Source organism: Glossina fuscipes, unplaced genomic scaffold, assembly GCF_014805625.2.
Source record: "Glossina fuscipes isolate IAEA_lab_2018 unplaced genomic scaffold, Yale_Gfus_2 60, whole genome shotgun sequence".
In the NCBI taxonomy this organism is placed as follows: Eukaryota; Metazoa; Arthropoda; class Insecta; order Diptera; family Glossinidae; genus Glossina; species Glossina fuscipes.
In genome coordinates, this window is record NW_023998432.1 from 4795707 (window position 1) to 4810206 (window position 14500).

At 34.1% G+C, this 14500-nt stretch overlaps 1 protein-coding gene across 2 annotated transcripts in view; it reads right to left on the bottom strand.

Moving 5' to 3' along the window:
• The window catches only part of LOC119637707 (cuticle protein 16.5), a 136644-nt gene that overhangs the window by 96058 nt on the left and 26086 nt on the right, over positions 1 to 14500 (bottom strand). The window contains exon 1 of one of the 2 annotated variants that reach the window (XM_038033908.1): positions 81 to 131. The exons of the other annotated variant lie outside the window; for it this stretch is intronic. Coding sequence (XP_037889836.1) covers positions 81 to 116 — 36 coding nt within the window. The 5' untranslated portion in view covers positions 117 to 131. Of the gene's footprint in view, positions 1 to 80; positions 132 to 14500 lie in introns of those variants that run through there. 2 annotated transcript variants of the gene reach the window in all.

Below are 14500 nucleotides of genomic sequence, written 5' to 3' on the forward strand. Positions count from 1 at the left end.
AAAATTTTAACATCGTATTTTTTGTGGATGCAAAGTAAAAAAAGATCTAGTGTGTTTTGTTGCAACCAATCAATACTTACAATGTGCTTTGGTTCCTTTACGCCTTTCCCATTCATCGTATATGGCTACGCCTTAACAAAACCAGACCGCAAATGATGCTGGGTAAGGTTTATGGATGGCAACAGTATGCTTTTTTATCTGTTATGGGGAGGACGTAGAAGCGCTGAGTGGCTGTTTACAATTTCAGTGCCTATATATTCTATTTGTGGTGCTGCACCTGCGTTGCTGCTGGGATTGCAAAGATGCTTTTATATTGTTTCGTTAATGTGCGATATTAGTTTTCCTGTTGTTCTTGTTTTTATTACTGGTTTTGTTGTGTCGCAATTATGGTTACCGGAGTTTACGTTGCTACGGTAATTTTTATCAATATACATAGGATTTTAGTGATGCTGTTGTTGCAGTTGATATAATTTTCTGTTATTACTGCGGGTGCTGTTTTTGCTAGTGATCTTCATGGTACTTGTGCTATTGTTGTTTTCATAGCTGGTATTGTGTTTGCTTTCGCTAGTGTTGTTTTGTTGTTGTTTTTATTTGATTTTTTTCCTATTCCGGTTTGTGCCGTTCTTGTCATTATTTTTATTGTTGTTATTTTGTCTTGTTCGCTTTGTATCCTATATAAGTGCTGTGATGATATTACCATATTTTTCCTACTGTTTTTGGTGCTATTGCTGATGTTATTGGCGGTGTTGGTTTATTTGGTTATTATTGACCTCGTAGTTTATTTCATCGCTACTGTCGATTTTGATGCAATAACTATTTTCTTCTCGCTAGAATTTTACCGTTATTGGAGAGTACACTTTATATTTTTCACATTTTCTTTTTTCTTTATTTGCTATCGATATGTATTTTTCTGATTTTTAGTATTGTTTAATTTTGGATTGTTGTTTTCGGAACCATAACATTTATGGTTCACAGCTTAAACAAAAATAATAAATGAGAGTGCTGCTTTAACATTACAAAATACAACAGACACTATGCCGTACAGGTGATGCTTATAAGGTTATGAATCTCATCTAGCCGGGTGATAAGATGCCTCCAGTTTGTCTCGAGGTGTCGTGTGTTGGGCGTTGGTGGTGTTAATGCTTTCGAGAGGGACCTCTTTGAGATGGACGGACTGATACTATACCCTGGGCTATTGTACATCCCATCCTACCTATTGTTTCCTTCGGCCCACAACTTTATGTGGAAGATCAGGACATTGGGTCCTTACACCCATAAACTAACTTTCGTCTCATCAAAAAAAAAAAAATAATAAATAAATAAATAAATAACTCACCATATTTTCAATAAGTGACAAAAGAGGAAGTAACCATGATTATCAAGAATATAAAAAGAAAAAAAACCACTGAATGAAAACTATAAGTAATTATTAAACTAAAAAGATATCTTTCAACATTCAAAATAGTATAAAGATAATATACGGAATATAAATTCGTTAACACGCGTTATAAAAAAAAAATGCTGTAAAAAGGAGACAAATGTGACGATGGTTTTGTACTGCTGCATGTATCTGACGTCGCATATACAGACGAAGTTATTTTTATTTAGCTCTTATCATCTTATGGATGCGCTCACTGTTGTTGCTTTTGTTAGGTGTTGCTTGTGTATGTTTATGCCAAAGCTGCTTTACCCCTTTTTCATTATTTACCATTCAATATAGTTAGCATTTAAATATATATTTGTAACCATTTAGTCTCCTCTATTTTTTTTTTCTTTTAGAAAACGAAAGGCTTTACTTCGTGCATTTGTTTTAACAAAACTTCACCCTTGAGAGCTCACGAATTACCATAAAACTTTTGCTTGCTTGCATGTAATTTTTTTATGTCATTTGTAACCTCTTCGGTTTATAACAGCATTTTTACAAAATCGACAAAGTACTATCAACTAAACCATTTTATTGAACCAATTCGTGCCTTTTCCAGCAAGAACTGTTCATAGTAAATTACCGAATACTATTTACGCGCACAACAACTTCTCAATCACAATGCTCAAATCATGCTTTTCGCCTATCGTTTTTACTCAAAAGTGAAGCGAGAAAAAGACAAGAAGTAAACATCATGAAGGTAGAAGCAGTAAATGTTGTCGTGATCGAAGAAAAAGAAATACTACGTGCCCAAGTATCGATTAGAATCCCGTAATGCATGATGTCACTCATTTTCATCGTAACCTGGCTTCATGTTTTTCGTGAATATTATTTGAATTGTCTCTGTCCTTTGTTTCACTAACTTTAGCCCCACCAACAGAAGGTGCGTATGTATTATCTCAGGCGAATATCCTGTAGCTACTTTGCTATCATCACATTGGCTTATCATCTGCAAAGCAGATAAGAAACGAAGAGAGAAAAAACAAATTACGCTTTTCGTAAAAAATTTAATGTTCTCTCTTTGTCTTTGCATAATATATGTACGAAAACGAATTGTCTCTTGGTATTGGAATATTGCATATTCTTCCACAATTTTTCTGATCAACAGAAATTAATCTAATTTAATTTGTTACTAAAATCTGCAAGCAACTAGGGAACATTTATAAAAAAACGCGACTATGCATTTTAACGACGTCACGACTTTTTGAATAAGTCAAAACGATAGGAAATTTGTGGAAACGAAAAGAATTGTCTGTTGCCTAAGAACCCTAGCATGTTTATCACACCCAAAATGAAAGAAAACCCAAATAAAATCAATGTAGCCAAAGAAGGCTAGATCCTTAAACCTCTACACAACTTCGGATGCAATTTGTCATTTATCTTTTTGGCAAAATTCCTATGACTATAAATCATGTAAACCCATACGTTCATATAAGTGTGTGGCTCCAAAAATGGACCACGCGTTCCAAATATAGTTAATTTCCACGTCACATTAATGTCGTAGACTTTGGACGACTGCACATTTTTGCAACACAAAGGCTTAGTGTTCGTGAGAAATCTCAAAATTTTCAATAAAATTCGGTTTTATACAAAAAACACGTCAGCGTACCTCAGCAAAATATTTTAAAACTTGTGACTTGCGTTTTGACCAAAAGGAGCGTACTAAAGATAAAATAAGGTAAAATTCACTCTCAAGACGATGTTAAAAAAGACGTTCCGCATTTAAACTTTTGAGAAGACCCTTTTTTTATTATAGCACACATTTAATTAAATTGTACTGCCTGCCCTTTCTTGTTTAATTGACTTTGCTGCGTCACTTGAAGGTACAATCGCATGGCTTACACTTTGATGTTGTGAAAACGCTAAGTACGTGATTCAACCACTTAATTCATAACTAACATCAAAAACTCTGCCACCAACTTCTAATCCTCTGACGAAAGCATCTTTTGAATCGCGATCCTCGATCGTATTGCATTACGAAATGCAATACTCAGGCAGGTGAAGTGCGACATAATTTTTGTTTTTCTTTTTAGCAACAGAATAATGCTGAATTTGTATAATTCCGTCGCACCTCAAAGTGGATGCATATAACGATATGCGATCACACTACAACCTATTTCTACCAAGAGGTGTCAATTTTAAACCGTTTTACATATAAATATCAACAGCATTTTGCAGCATCATATCAATTGTAATTTGATTAGGAAATCGCGATTGCAGTTATATGAAAAATACTTCGATATTTGCTTGTTTTTTCGCGATGTTGTATATTATTGTGGATGATTGCAGTGACTTGTTTTAAAAAAATTGAATAAGGTGTTTTGTTTTCCAATCCTGCAGTGAATTCAGTGCACGTGAATTTTGTGTTCATTCCTCACAAATTTCAAAAACACATTGTTGAAATTAGGTAAGCAACCAGTGAAACAATTTGTAATACTATCACCTTTAAAATCATTCTAAGGATATTTCGACTTTCAAGAAGAAAGAAGTTATTGTAATATATTAGTTTAGGGAAAAAGAAATCCATTATTTTTTCGGTAGATGGCTGAACTGATAGATTTCTCGTAAAGTATCGATCAAACAATTTCATATTTATGCTTTTTCATTCCATGAAATTCTTTTGCTGTTTTTTGTTTGGTGCATTCAGTTGTGAGTTACAGCGTGTTAAAAATGAAAGTGAACAAAGAGAAAATTCGGTACATTTTACAGTTTTTCTTTGACAAAGGCGAAAATGCAAGCCAGGCGGCTAAAATTGTGAATGGTGTTTATGGTTCCGATACTGTAACAGCCAATTATGTGCAATTTTGGTTTCGTAGATTCCGTTCAGGAATTTTTGATGTTAAAGATGCACCTTGCACAGGTAGGCCGGTCGTCGAAAATGTCGATAAAATCGGAGAAATGATCGAAGTTGACCGGCATGTCAGCAGTCGTAACATCGCCGAGGAGCTAAAAATCGACCATAAAACAGTTTTAAACCATTTACACAAAGCTGGATTCAAAAAGAAGCTCGATGTTTGGGTGCCACACCAATTAACAGAAAAAAACATGATGGATCGAATTTCCATCTGCGAAGCCTTGGCCAAACGGAATGAGATAGACCCATTTCTTAAACGGATGGTGACTGGAGATGAGAAATGGATCACATGCGATAACCCTGTGCGAAAACGATCGTGGTCAAAGAGCGGTGAAGCACCTCAAACGGTGGTCAAACCAGGACTAACGGCCAGGAAGGTTTTACTATGCATTTGGTGAGACTGGAAGGGGATTATTTATTATGAGTTGCTTCCATATGGCCAGACGCTAAATTCTGATCTTTACTATCAACAACTGGACCGTTTGAAGATAGCGATTGACCAGAAACGGCCACAATTGGCCAACAGGAGAGGTGTCGTGTTCCATCAGGACAACGCTAGGCCACACACATCTACAGTGACTCGCCAGAAACTTCGTGAGCTTGGTTGGGAAGTTTTAATGCATCCGCCATACAGTCCGGACTTGGCACCAAGCGATTATCATCTTTTTCTTGCATTGCAAAATTTCTTTAATGATAAAAAATTGGAATCTAGAGAGGATTGTGAAAATCGACTACTAGAGTTTTTTGCAAATAGAGACCAGGACTTCTATGGGAGAGGCATTTTGAAGTTACCTTTAAAATGGCAACAAATCATACAACAAAACGGTGCATATTTGACCCAAATCGGACAATCCGAAGCATGTTAAATAAAGTCCTGAAGTTCATATAAAAGTAATGGATTTCTTTTTCCCCAAATTAATATAAATAACATAAGTGAATAATGCTCTAAATGATGAAAGCTCACAATCTGAAAGTGACGATGAGTTAAATGATTCTTTCGAAAGTGATCAGGAATTCGATAGCGTTTAGGAAAATTATTTGTCAAGCACCAATGAAAATGAACGTAATTTGAATGCAAGTAGAGGATGAAGAGAATGAGACCTTTCACGGATTCTAAAAACGATGGTGAAGAAAGTAATGAGCGGTGAAATACTGAACCGGCTGTTGATGGAACAGCTTGGAAAAAGATCGAAACAAATTCCTCTGTTGGCAGACCATCTCTTAATACAATTTTCAAAGGTCTGTGTGGTACAAATGGAGACGCCAGATGAAATATTATGATTGGCGAAGCAAGCACTGCATTTTATTTAGTATTTGACAATAATATTATGGAATACATTATAAAATGTACAAAAATGGAAGCACAAGGGTTTCCAGGAGAAGAACGGAATTTAGCTCGAGATAAATTAGAGTCATTTGTAGGCATTTTATATGCACGCGATGCGTACGAACAAAAAAATGTTAATGCATCGTTTTTAAGGAATGAAAAATGGAGTCCTGTAACAAGCCAGCCGCATATATCACAGTGGATGAATAACTTTTCTCAACGAAAACTAGATCTAATATGCCGAATAGGCCCGAAAAATTCAGCATCAAATTTTGATTGGCGTCTGATGTGAAAAGTAAATGCGTTGCGCAAGTGTTTACGCACTTAGGGAAAAATGGAAGAGACCAATATCAATTTTGTTGGCTGAGTCTGTCGTTTTGAAAGTGGTTGGACAATTTATCGTTGCCACTGGAAATTTTTTCACAAGTTCGAGCCTAACAGCAAAGTTTTTGTAAAAAAAAAATTTCTTCATTTGAAACTTTCTGTCAAAATAAGAGAGGACTGCCCAAGTTTGGAAAAATACAAAGGGAAGAAATGGAACGCATTACAACGCAATTTTATGTATTGAATGATTGTACTGACACAAGCTATAAAAGCAAACCGAACAAGAAAGTATTTCTGCGAAGTTCAAAACATAAGTCTGTAACAGCAGAAAAAAACACTAAACGTCTTCCAGAAACCATTAAATTTCATAATACCATAACATTTGTGGTCGATATGACCGATCAAATGACAGGACAGTATAGTGGGAAAAGTAAATGCTGTGGATGGTCTATGCAAGTATTTTATGACATCTTCGATATAGCCAGCATAAACGCGTGGCTTCTCTACAAAGAAATAACAAGGAATATAAAAAACGTCTAGAAAGTTCATCAGTCCCAAGTAAACCCACAGAATTTCGAAGAGGACAAAAAAGTGCCAAATAATGTGTATCAGGTAATAGAGCAACGGGAGCGCGCTTGCGGCGAAGGGTATACGTGTGGAAACTGCTTAGTGGAACAACCATTGCTTTGTAAAAACTAATAAGGAAAAACTTTATTAAAATGAGGTTTTTATATTTAATGTTTTTTTGCTAAAAGGATTGAGTTTTTATACATGAGACTAAAAGTTCGTTAATGATATCGCCATGTTTGATTATCTTTCTAATAAAAATAAAAAAATTAAGAAGGTAATATTTTTCAATTATTGTTCCCGTTATATTGCTCAAATTATCTACGTTTAACTGATTAGGCAGTTTTGGCAATTATTTGGCAAAAAACACGTTTTGGCCGAAATAGATATACACAAAATCGTGGTAGAAATAGTGTTAACTGTAAACGGAAAATTTTATAAATAAGTTTAATACAAGTCGGTTCACAGCGTTAAAGAAAGGTAAAACTATGGAAAGGAAAACAACATAATCGAGTAGGAAAGGACACCAATAGTGGGTATGAACCAAAAATGAACAAAACCAATCGAATGCGCAAGAAATTTGTTTTCTTTGGAAGTGAGATATGTTTTTTTAACGAGAAACAATGGAAAAATCCATTATGCGTTTCCTAGTTTTTTGATTGCCATTCTACGTAACCCATGGTTTAAAGCATAGCTAATTTATCCATCAAGCAGCGATTACCAGTTGATTTCGCAACATCTTGTGGTAAGTCGCAAAATGGATGGCGGTAAACAAGAAACAACAGCAACAACGGGTGACATCTTCATTACTTTCCGCTTACCAAAGGCGTGATCAACTTTCAGTGCAACGATCGGGATATATATTTGAAAACATTTCTTCCTTAACGGAAGAAATTATGTCTGCCTCTTGTTTAAAATCTATCTCGCTATGCAGCTCATGGAAAGGAAGAAATAGCTTAAACTCCTAATAAATGTCCAAAACAAAAGCTAAACACTAAATATCTACAAATACGGCTAATTTGAATTTTATATTTGAATAAAATACTTTTATCTCTAGAAAGCATTTTCAAATGCTCAAAATGTTAAATGCTTAAACCTTACCACTTCCTCATTAGCAATCAAAATCCAGAATCCCTTCTAAACACAACTTTTTTACTTAGCTTGCAATTATTTCAATAAATAGATAAGAGTTTGTTTGGTACAAATCCTAAATGGAAGTCTAAAATCTATTCCACTAACGCATACACACACAGAGTATTTGTGAATATACAGCTTTTATATATATATATATATCCGTAAAAGATATACATATCATAAACAGACACATTTGTGTCTATATGATTTAATCGCAAACGTAATCTGACTTTCTGTTACTGAATTGAGGCCAGCATTAATAATAATAGACATCGAAATATTACACAATAATAAGAAAACGCGATTGTTCGATATCTATCATTTAGCTTTTAGAGGTTCTTGATTAACAGTGAAGTTTATTGAAATAATAACGGTTGGTAGCATCAACGATGATTCATTACAACACACCAACGACATATCTATTCATCCTTACTATGATGCCTTTGACTTGATAATCATAAGCCTTCCTTTTATTTGCATGTATCAGCACATCGACAATAGTCTTAATTTGACTTCAGGGAAAGTTTGAATTCTCATGTATATCCTGATCAGTTTCGTACCGCAACGGAAACCTTAAATCACTTTTCAAATCCAGAAATGAAAAGGAAAGAAGAAGGAAATAGTAGGCTCATCGGACTTAAGAAGTGCACAACAACCCCTTTGATTCCAATTCTTATTTTATGCATAGTTTGTTCTAACACGAAGTAGTTCTAAGTAGTTAACCTACACGTAAGCTTAAATTTTTAATGGTTTTGGAATTTTGTTGCAAGCAGAAATGTAAACAACACGGGGCAAATTTATTCTTGCTGTTAACATTTTACCTAGTTCTTTCCCTACTTCAATTTAGAAATCTGTTTGAGCTTGTTAGAACGAATATATACAAGTAGAGTTTCACTTAGTACAAGAAGAACTTGTAATTGTTTTGGCAAACAAAAATTTTTAGAAAAGATTCGTAAGCTACGATAAGATAATTCGATTATTAGAATATGTCCTATTCTAGAGCAAACTGTGAGCGTGGAACTGAGTTATACCCTAAAAACATTTCAAAAAAAAAGGTCGAACTAGTTGAGCAACAGGAATGATCGATTTTAACCACACTATGTCTTTATATAGGCAAATTTTCTCTTAACTGCGATTCGTATTCGACGTTCTTTAAGTTAAAAACAGCGAAAAGAATAGCGAATCAAAAATGAAACTACTTCCATGTTCCTCCAAAAGCACCTACGCAGAACAGTCACATGACGATTAAGCCGCTCGCGTTCATATTTAAATTACGATCAACTATAAACAAATTTACAAATGCAGCGGTAGACGCTGAATCAATCCGCAATAGACAACAAGCCAATCTAAGATCGACCTTATACCATTTAACGATCGATAATTAACCTTTGTATGATTTGTCATACCCTTCTCTATGCTTGACCGAAAGTCACACCGTGATCGGCAATAAGCATGTTCGCTTGCAACCTAAGGACTATGTTTCAAATACTTTTTCCTAAGTAAACACTTGCCCCAAAACGCTTTGAACTGAATATCGAACTTCATGGTTTGAAATGCTTCTCCATTAAATTTGACGGAAAATATTTCATTTATAATGTCATTGCAGAAACTAAAGTTCCAATAAGAGACAAACGTAACGGTAAGTTTAGCATATCTACGTATAAATTTAAAAATGCATATAACAATCACAACTGGTTTCAGTCGTATGCTTTTACGGTCGCTTGTTATCTGGTGTGTTCGTAATGCCTCTCTGTGGGCATTGAGTTTTTATGCCGAAAGCTTTTACTATTCCTGCCATAAAATGATAGTAAGAACAGCAACGGAAAAAAACATTTTGTCAAACCATTCAATATCGATGCACTCTTAAGCAGCCACCTAATCACAGACTAACTGGTTGCCTGCCACGCAGGCTGACTAGATTTTTACGAAACCGTTAACAACTCTCACATAGATAATTGAAGTTGCCTGAAAAACAGTTACACACGTGCATATCGGTAAAGGAAAGCAAAAATCAAAAGCTGTCAATAAATTGCATTAAACGAATAACAGCAAAGCCACCAAAGAGGATATTAAATATTATTCAACTATTAAGCATAAAGCTGCTCATCAACAAAAAAAAACCGGAAAAAATTAAAACAAAGGAAACAAAAATAAAAGCAAATAGGAAAATTATATTCGGTTGTGACCGAATCCATCCATCACCGCTATGCTAACAGGCAACTGATTTTTTCTATTTCCAAAATAAAAGATTTATCGAATAGGCGTATGGGCGTTTCAGGTGTGTTCTTTAACCTACTTGCGTCATTTTCGAACTCTTTTGCGGGTTTACAGACGATATCTTCGTGCAAACGATAGAATGTGTACCGCAGATGCTACACAATTTGGCAGATGGACAATTGGATCAACAGACATATCGACAGACCAGCGGACGGGCATACTTAGGTGTATTAGAAATTTAAAACTCGCTAACAATTTATGTAGTTTATGGGGCTTCTGGAGCTTGTTTCTCCGCGTTATAAAGGACAAAAAATTAAATTTAATACGCTATAACATCGTATTTAAACTAGCTTTTATCCTTAAAAAGTCGTTACGTTTCGAAAGTGAATTATTGTCAATTTATTATCGGTTGCCAGGCTTATGCATGTTTGCGATGGCTTAGGGGTTCATTTGCAATTTGGTCCTGTACCGGTTGTAAGTGTGCTCGTATGCTGATAGTGTACATGCTTTTTTTTTCTTTTTTTTTCTTCTTATTTGTTTTATTATGCTTATACTCAATTTTATTGTTAATTAATATTAGTTTTGCATTAAGAGCCTATTGAACTCGACTGTTATTTGTTTAGTTGAGTTTCTAGTATAAGTGGAATAAAATAAATAAATAAATAAATAAATAAAAAAAAAAAAAAAAAAAAAAACATTGGATAGACCTTGTAAATTTTTTTATTTTTGTAAAGGTACTACAGCATCGCCTATAAAATATCCGTTCAAATTTTCGGTCATTTATCTGCTATAGTTTAGAAGAAATGATTGAAACCCCAACTTGTTGTTCCTTTCGGAAAACACTTCACTTCATGTAGGCGTGTGTTTAAAACATTTCTAATACCAATCTGTGCGCAAGAACTTCCAACGTTTCCGCGAAATTTGAAGTTGCTGGCCTAAGTTTTGAGGCCGGGAGAATGTGTACAACACACGTTACACAAACAAGCAGGCGGACAACTGGATAAGCGGACTTGCTTAAATCGACTCAGAATTTGATGCTAATCCAGAATATATACAATTCTAAAGTTGCCTTCTGGACGTTGCAAACGTTTGGCACTTATCCTTCGATGATGGGTATAATAAACAATTGGGCAAACTAAAAATAACTAGAGCAGCATGTTAAATGAATTTACTTTAGAAAAAATGCGCCAAGAAACGAAAGTAAAAGCAAACTGAAACAATTACTAAGATATCTTAAGATAAATATTGGACACCCATCACCAGCCAACGCGAGCTTAAAATATTTTTAAATTACCCAAATTTCTTTTTTTTTACGGAAAATAGTTTAAAAAAACATGTTTATAACGTAGAATGACATAGGTCTAAAGGTGTCATTTGCAAAATAAATTTCAAAACAACTAAACTAGAAAATTATTAGTCCAACATGACATTCCCATCAGTTTCATGGATTCATTTATATCGTCGCTGAAGTCATCACTTACGTTAAATGATCTCCATAAGCCAGTCTATTGAAAATATTTGATATGTGGTTTTGACCAAACAAGTAGTAACCAGTCTTTTTTGCAGTACAAGCTACTTAGATCTCAACTTCCTAACCTTTTCAGACGTTGAGTGATGTTCAGCAAAATTGATTTCTCGCCGTGCAAAACTTTTAACGATATGAAATCTGTGTATAGTACACGGACTACGGTTCTGTATTCCTACAAACTCTATTATTTTCCAGATGCATATTATACTCCATATAAAACGACATCAGATGGCCAATTATAGGCAAACAAAATAACATAGCCAAGAATTGATATATTATACATACAGCTCTGACGCAGAATCTATTCATTTCGCGTTTGTTACAAACCAAATGAGAAATTCAGTTCATCGCGACCCTATGTCGAAAATCGCTTTATATTCTGGACATATACAATAAGTGAAGGCAAAAACATTGTCTGTAAATCTTACATATGTCCAGGTTGTTGACCAAGCCAACAACTTGAAAGCTATTTTGTTAGTATACGAACGTCACAAAAGAAAGAAGCTTGTATACGTGTGCACTGATTCTTACAAAATTAAAACAATCATTATTGTCAAGCCGTATGCATTTATTTGGATGAATTTGGATATTTCGATTGCCAAGAGATTTTTCAAAAAATTGCAAATAATATAAAATGTTCATTTAAAAAAAGAATGAAAATGTAAATCCGTGGCAGGGACTTCAATATATGCATTAATACGGGTTTGCTATCGATTTCTTGGCTATGTTTGCTTATGTACGAATGTACTCTTCAGACGACTGATATCTTCATCCTACCAAGATATCGTCCGAATAAGGCGACATCCAAAAATACAGCAACCGCCCTTTAAAAGATTGGAGCTAAAATAGAATGAAGCCTAATGAAGTAACCATTCTATCGCATATATTTCAGTGCCATTCTGGTATTATATACATGCAGGTACATATGTGGTGCATGTGTGCTACCGAGTAGCCGTATAAATTTCGGATAAATAACCCGAGCCGTTTTCGCATTATTTACAGACGAATTCTTATGAAAACACATTTCTAATGATAGTAGGGATTAGAATTCCGTCTTCAGCTCGATTTGTCTCGCAACGTATTCTCTAAAAAAGAGCGCTTTTTCTTTTGCTATTAAAAAGTACCGCGGGCTTTTATCAGTAACGCGTAAAACCTTTGAACTAGGCCAAACTTGCGTAGAATTTACATTACATTTACATTAATTTATTTGCTTCTTTGATGGGAAATCCTCAATATCAGTTTTTATCTACTGAAATTACATTTTTCGTATCCACAGCTAAAATGATGACAAAGTCAGTACTGTGTATATTATCAACTTAACCTGCTGTGCAAATCCTAATTTAGTATCCAAACGTGCTAAATTCTAATTCTAAATCTAATAAAGTAAGCTTCGATGACAGTTGTATGTATTTACGTGCATACATAAGCCGCATTTTTAAGCTTTCTGGTTACATCTACGCTTTAATTCAAAAAAAAAAAAAACTGTCTAGCGATAACAAAAAAATTATATTTAAAGTTTTAAGGTAAGTAAAACGTGATTGTGTTTTCAATGAAATAATATATGTTATACAATTATTAACAGACAATTAGTGTGCATAAATGTGCATGCACATGTGAACAATTTATATTAACAGTATGAATCGAACAATTATTGCCAATTTAAACGTATTTCAATTTCATTTATAGGTCAAGACGCAGACGCATTGTTTACGATATATATTATACTACATTAATGTGTGAGGCAATACGTATGTATCGTAATGTTTTAATTACGTAAATTAATTTTTCGTTTCAAACGTTAAACATTTAAATCTTAACAAAATACACTTACGCGTCGACTGATCAATTAAAGCCAATTTATTTGCAATAAAAAATGTTTATTGAGTGTTTGTCGTTTATGTTACATCCTAGTCGCATGCAGATACTTAAATACATACGATTATGGTTGTTTTTGTTAATGAAATCTAATTTTTATTCGCTTAAAGTTTAAATTAAACAATTTGTAGTAGAATTAAAATCGAACACATAGTAACGTTGTTTTTCCCATCCTTTATATAGAAGGTTTAAGGTTTTTTTTATTAATATTTCTTAATTTCGATTACAATGTTTGATGTGCTACAAGGGTCTACTTAATTAATCTTACAAATATAATCGTCTTATTCTAATTTTCAATAAGTGAATCTGTATATGTTATGTGCTTAAAGGAGAGAGAGTTCTCGTAACACGCTACATGTATAAATTTATGAAAATTTTAATGCTAGCTCACGGTCTTTTATATATTTCGGAATTTGCTCTATGTAGAACTCGAAGTAAAAATGCTATTTTATATAAAATTTGTTCATTTCTGTATATCTTATGCAGAATTTGAAAATTATGTCAAGTTTTTGCTTTATGGCCCTCATGGGAAACAAGTCGTTAGAAAGCTTTTACAGACACAGGCAAGGTACGATGCCGAAAGCAATGATTACGTTACACTTTGTGCGTAGCATACGAACTGTTAAAATAATATTGATTGTGAGTGTTTAAATATAAATGAACACTTAGCTTGAACTGCGTTTCATATTATCGCAAAATTTTGCAAAAATGACAATTCGTTTTTGATAAACATAAGAGCAATGTGTTCATAAAAACAAAACTAAGTCATATGGTTTCAAAATGCTTTTAAAACGATTATTTGCATTTTTACTGTGTGACAACCACCGCAGGCTGCAAAAATTAAAAGATATTCAATAAATTGAAAAAAACAAATAAAAGTTAGCTAGTCAACAAAAAACGACGGAAGAGCAGTTGATAAACGCAGTATACAAAAGACAAAAAATATACGCCGCCAAGGCTTTAGAAAGAAAGTAGCAAGGGAGAAAGCTTACAAAGGCATATCCAAGGAAGTGGGCATATCGAGTAAGTATGCCGCTGGAAGACCGCTGTACTAAGGAGTACAATGTCTCACTATTCCAAACGCAAGACAAAAAATGGAAAGTTCTTGGAACTTTTATAATTTACCTATCTTGGAAAATTGGAAAGGCATAAAAAAGGAAATGACTATCAACTTCTAAAGTCTGTGTGTATGTGGTGAACTCCCGCAAAAGCATACAGTGACTATGTTCAGCTTTTGCACTACAAATGAAC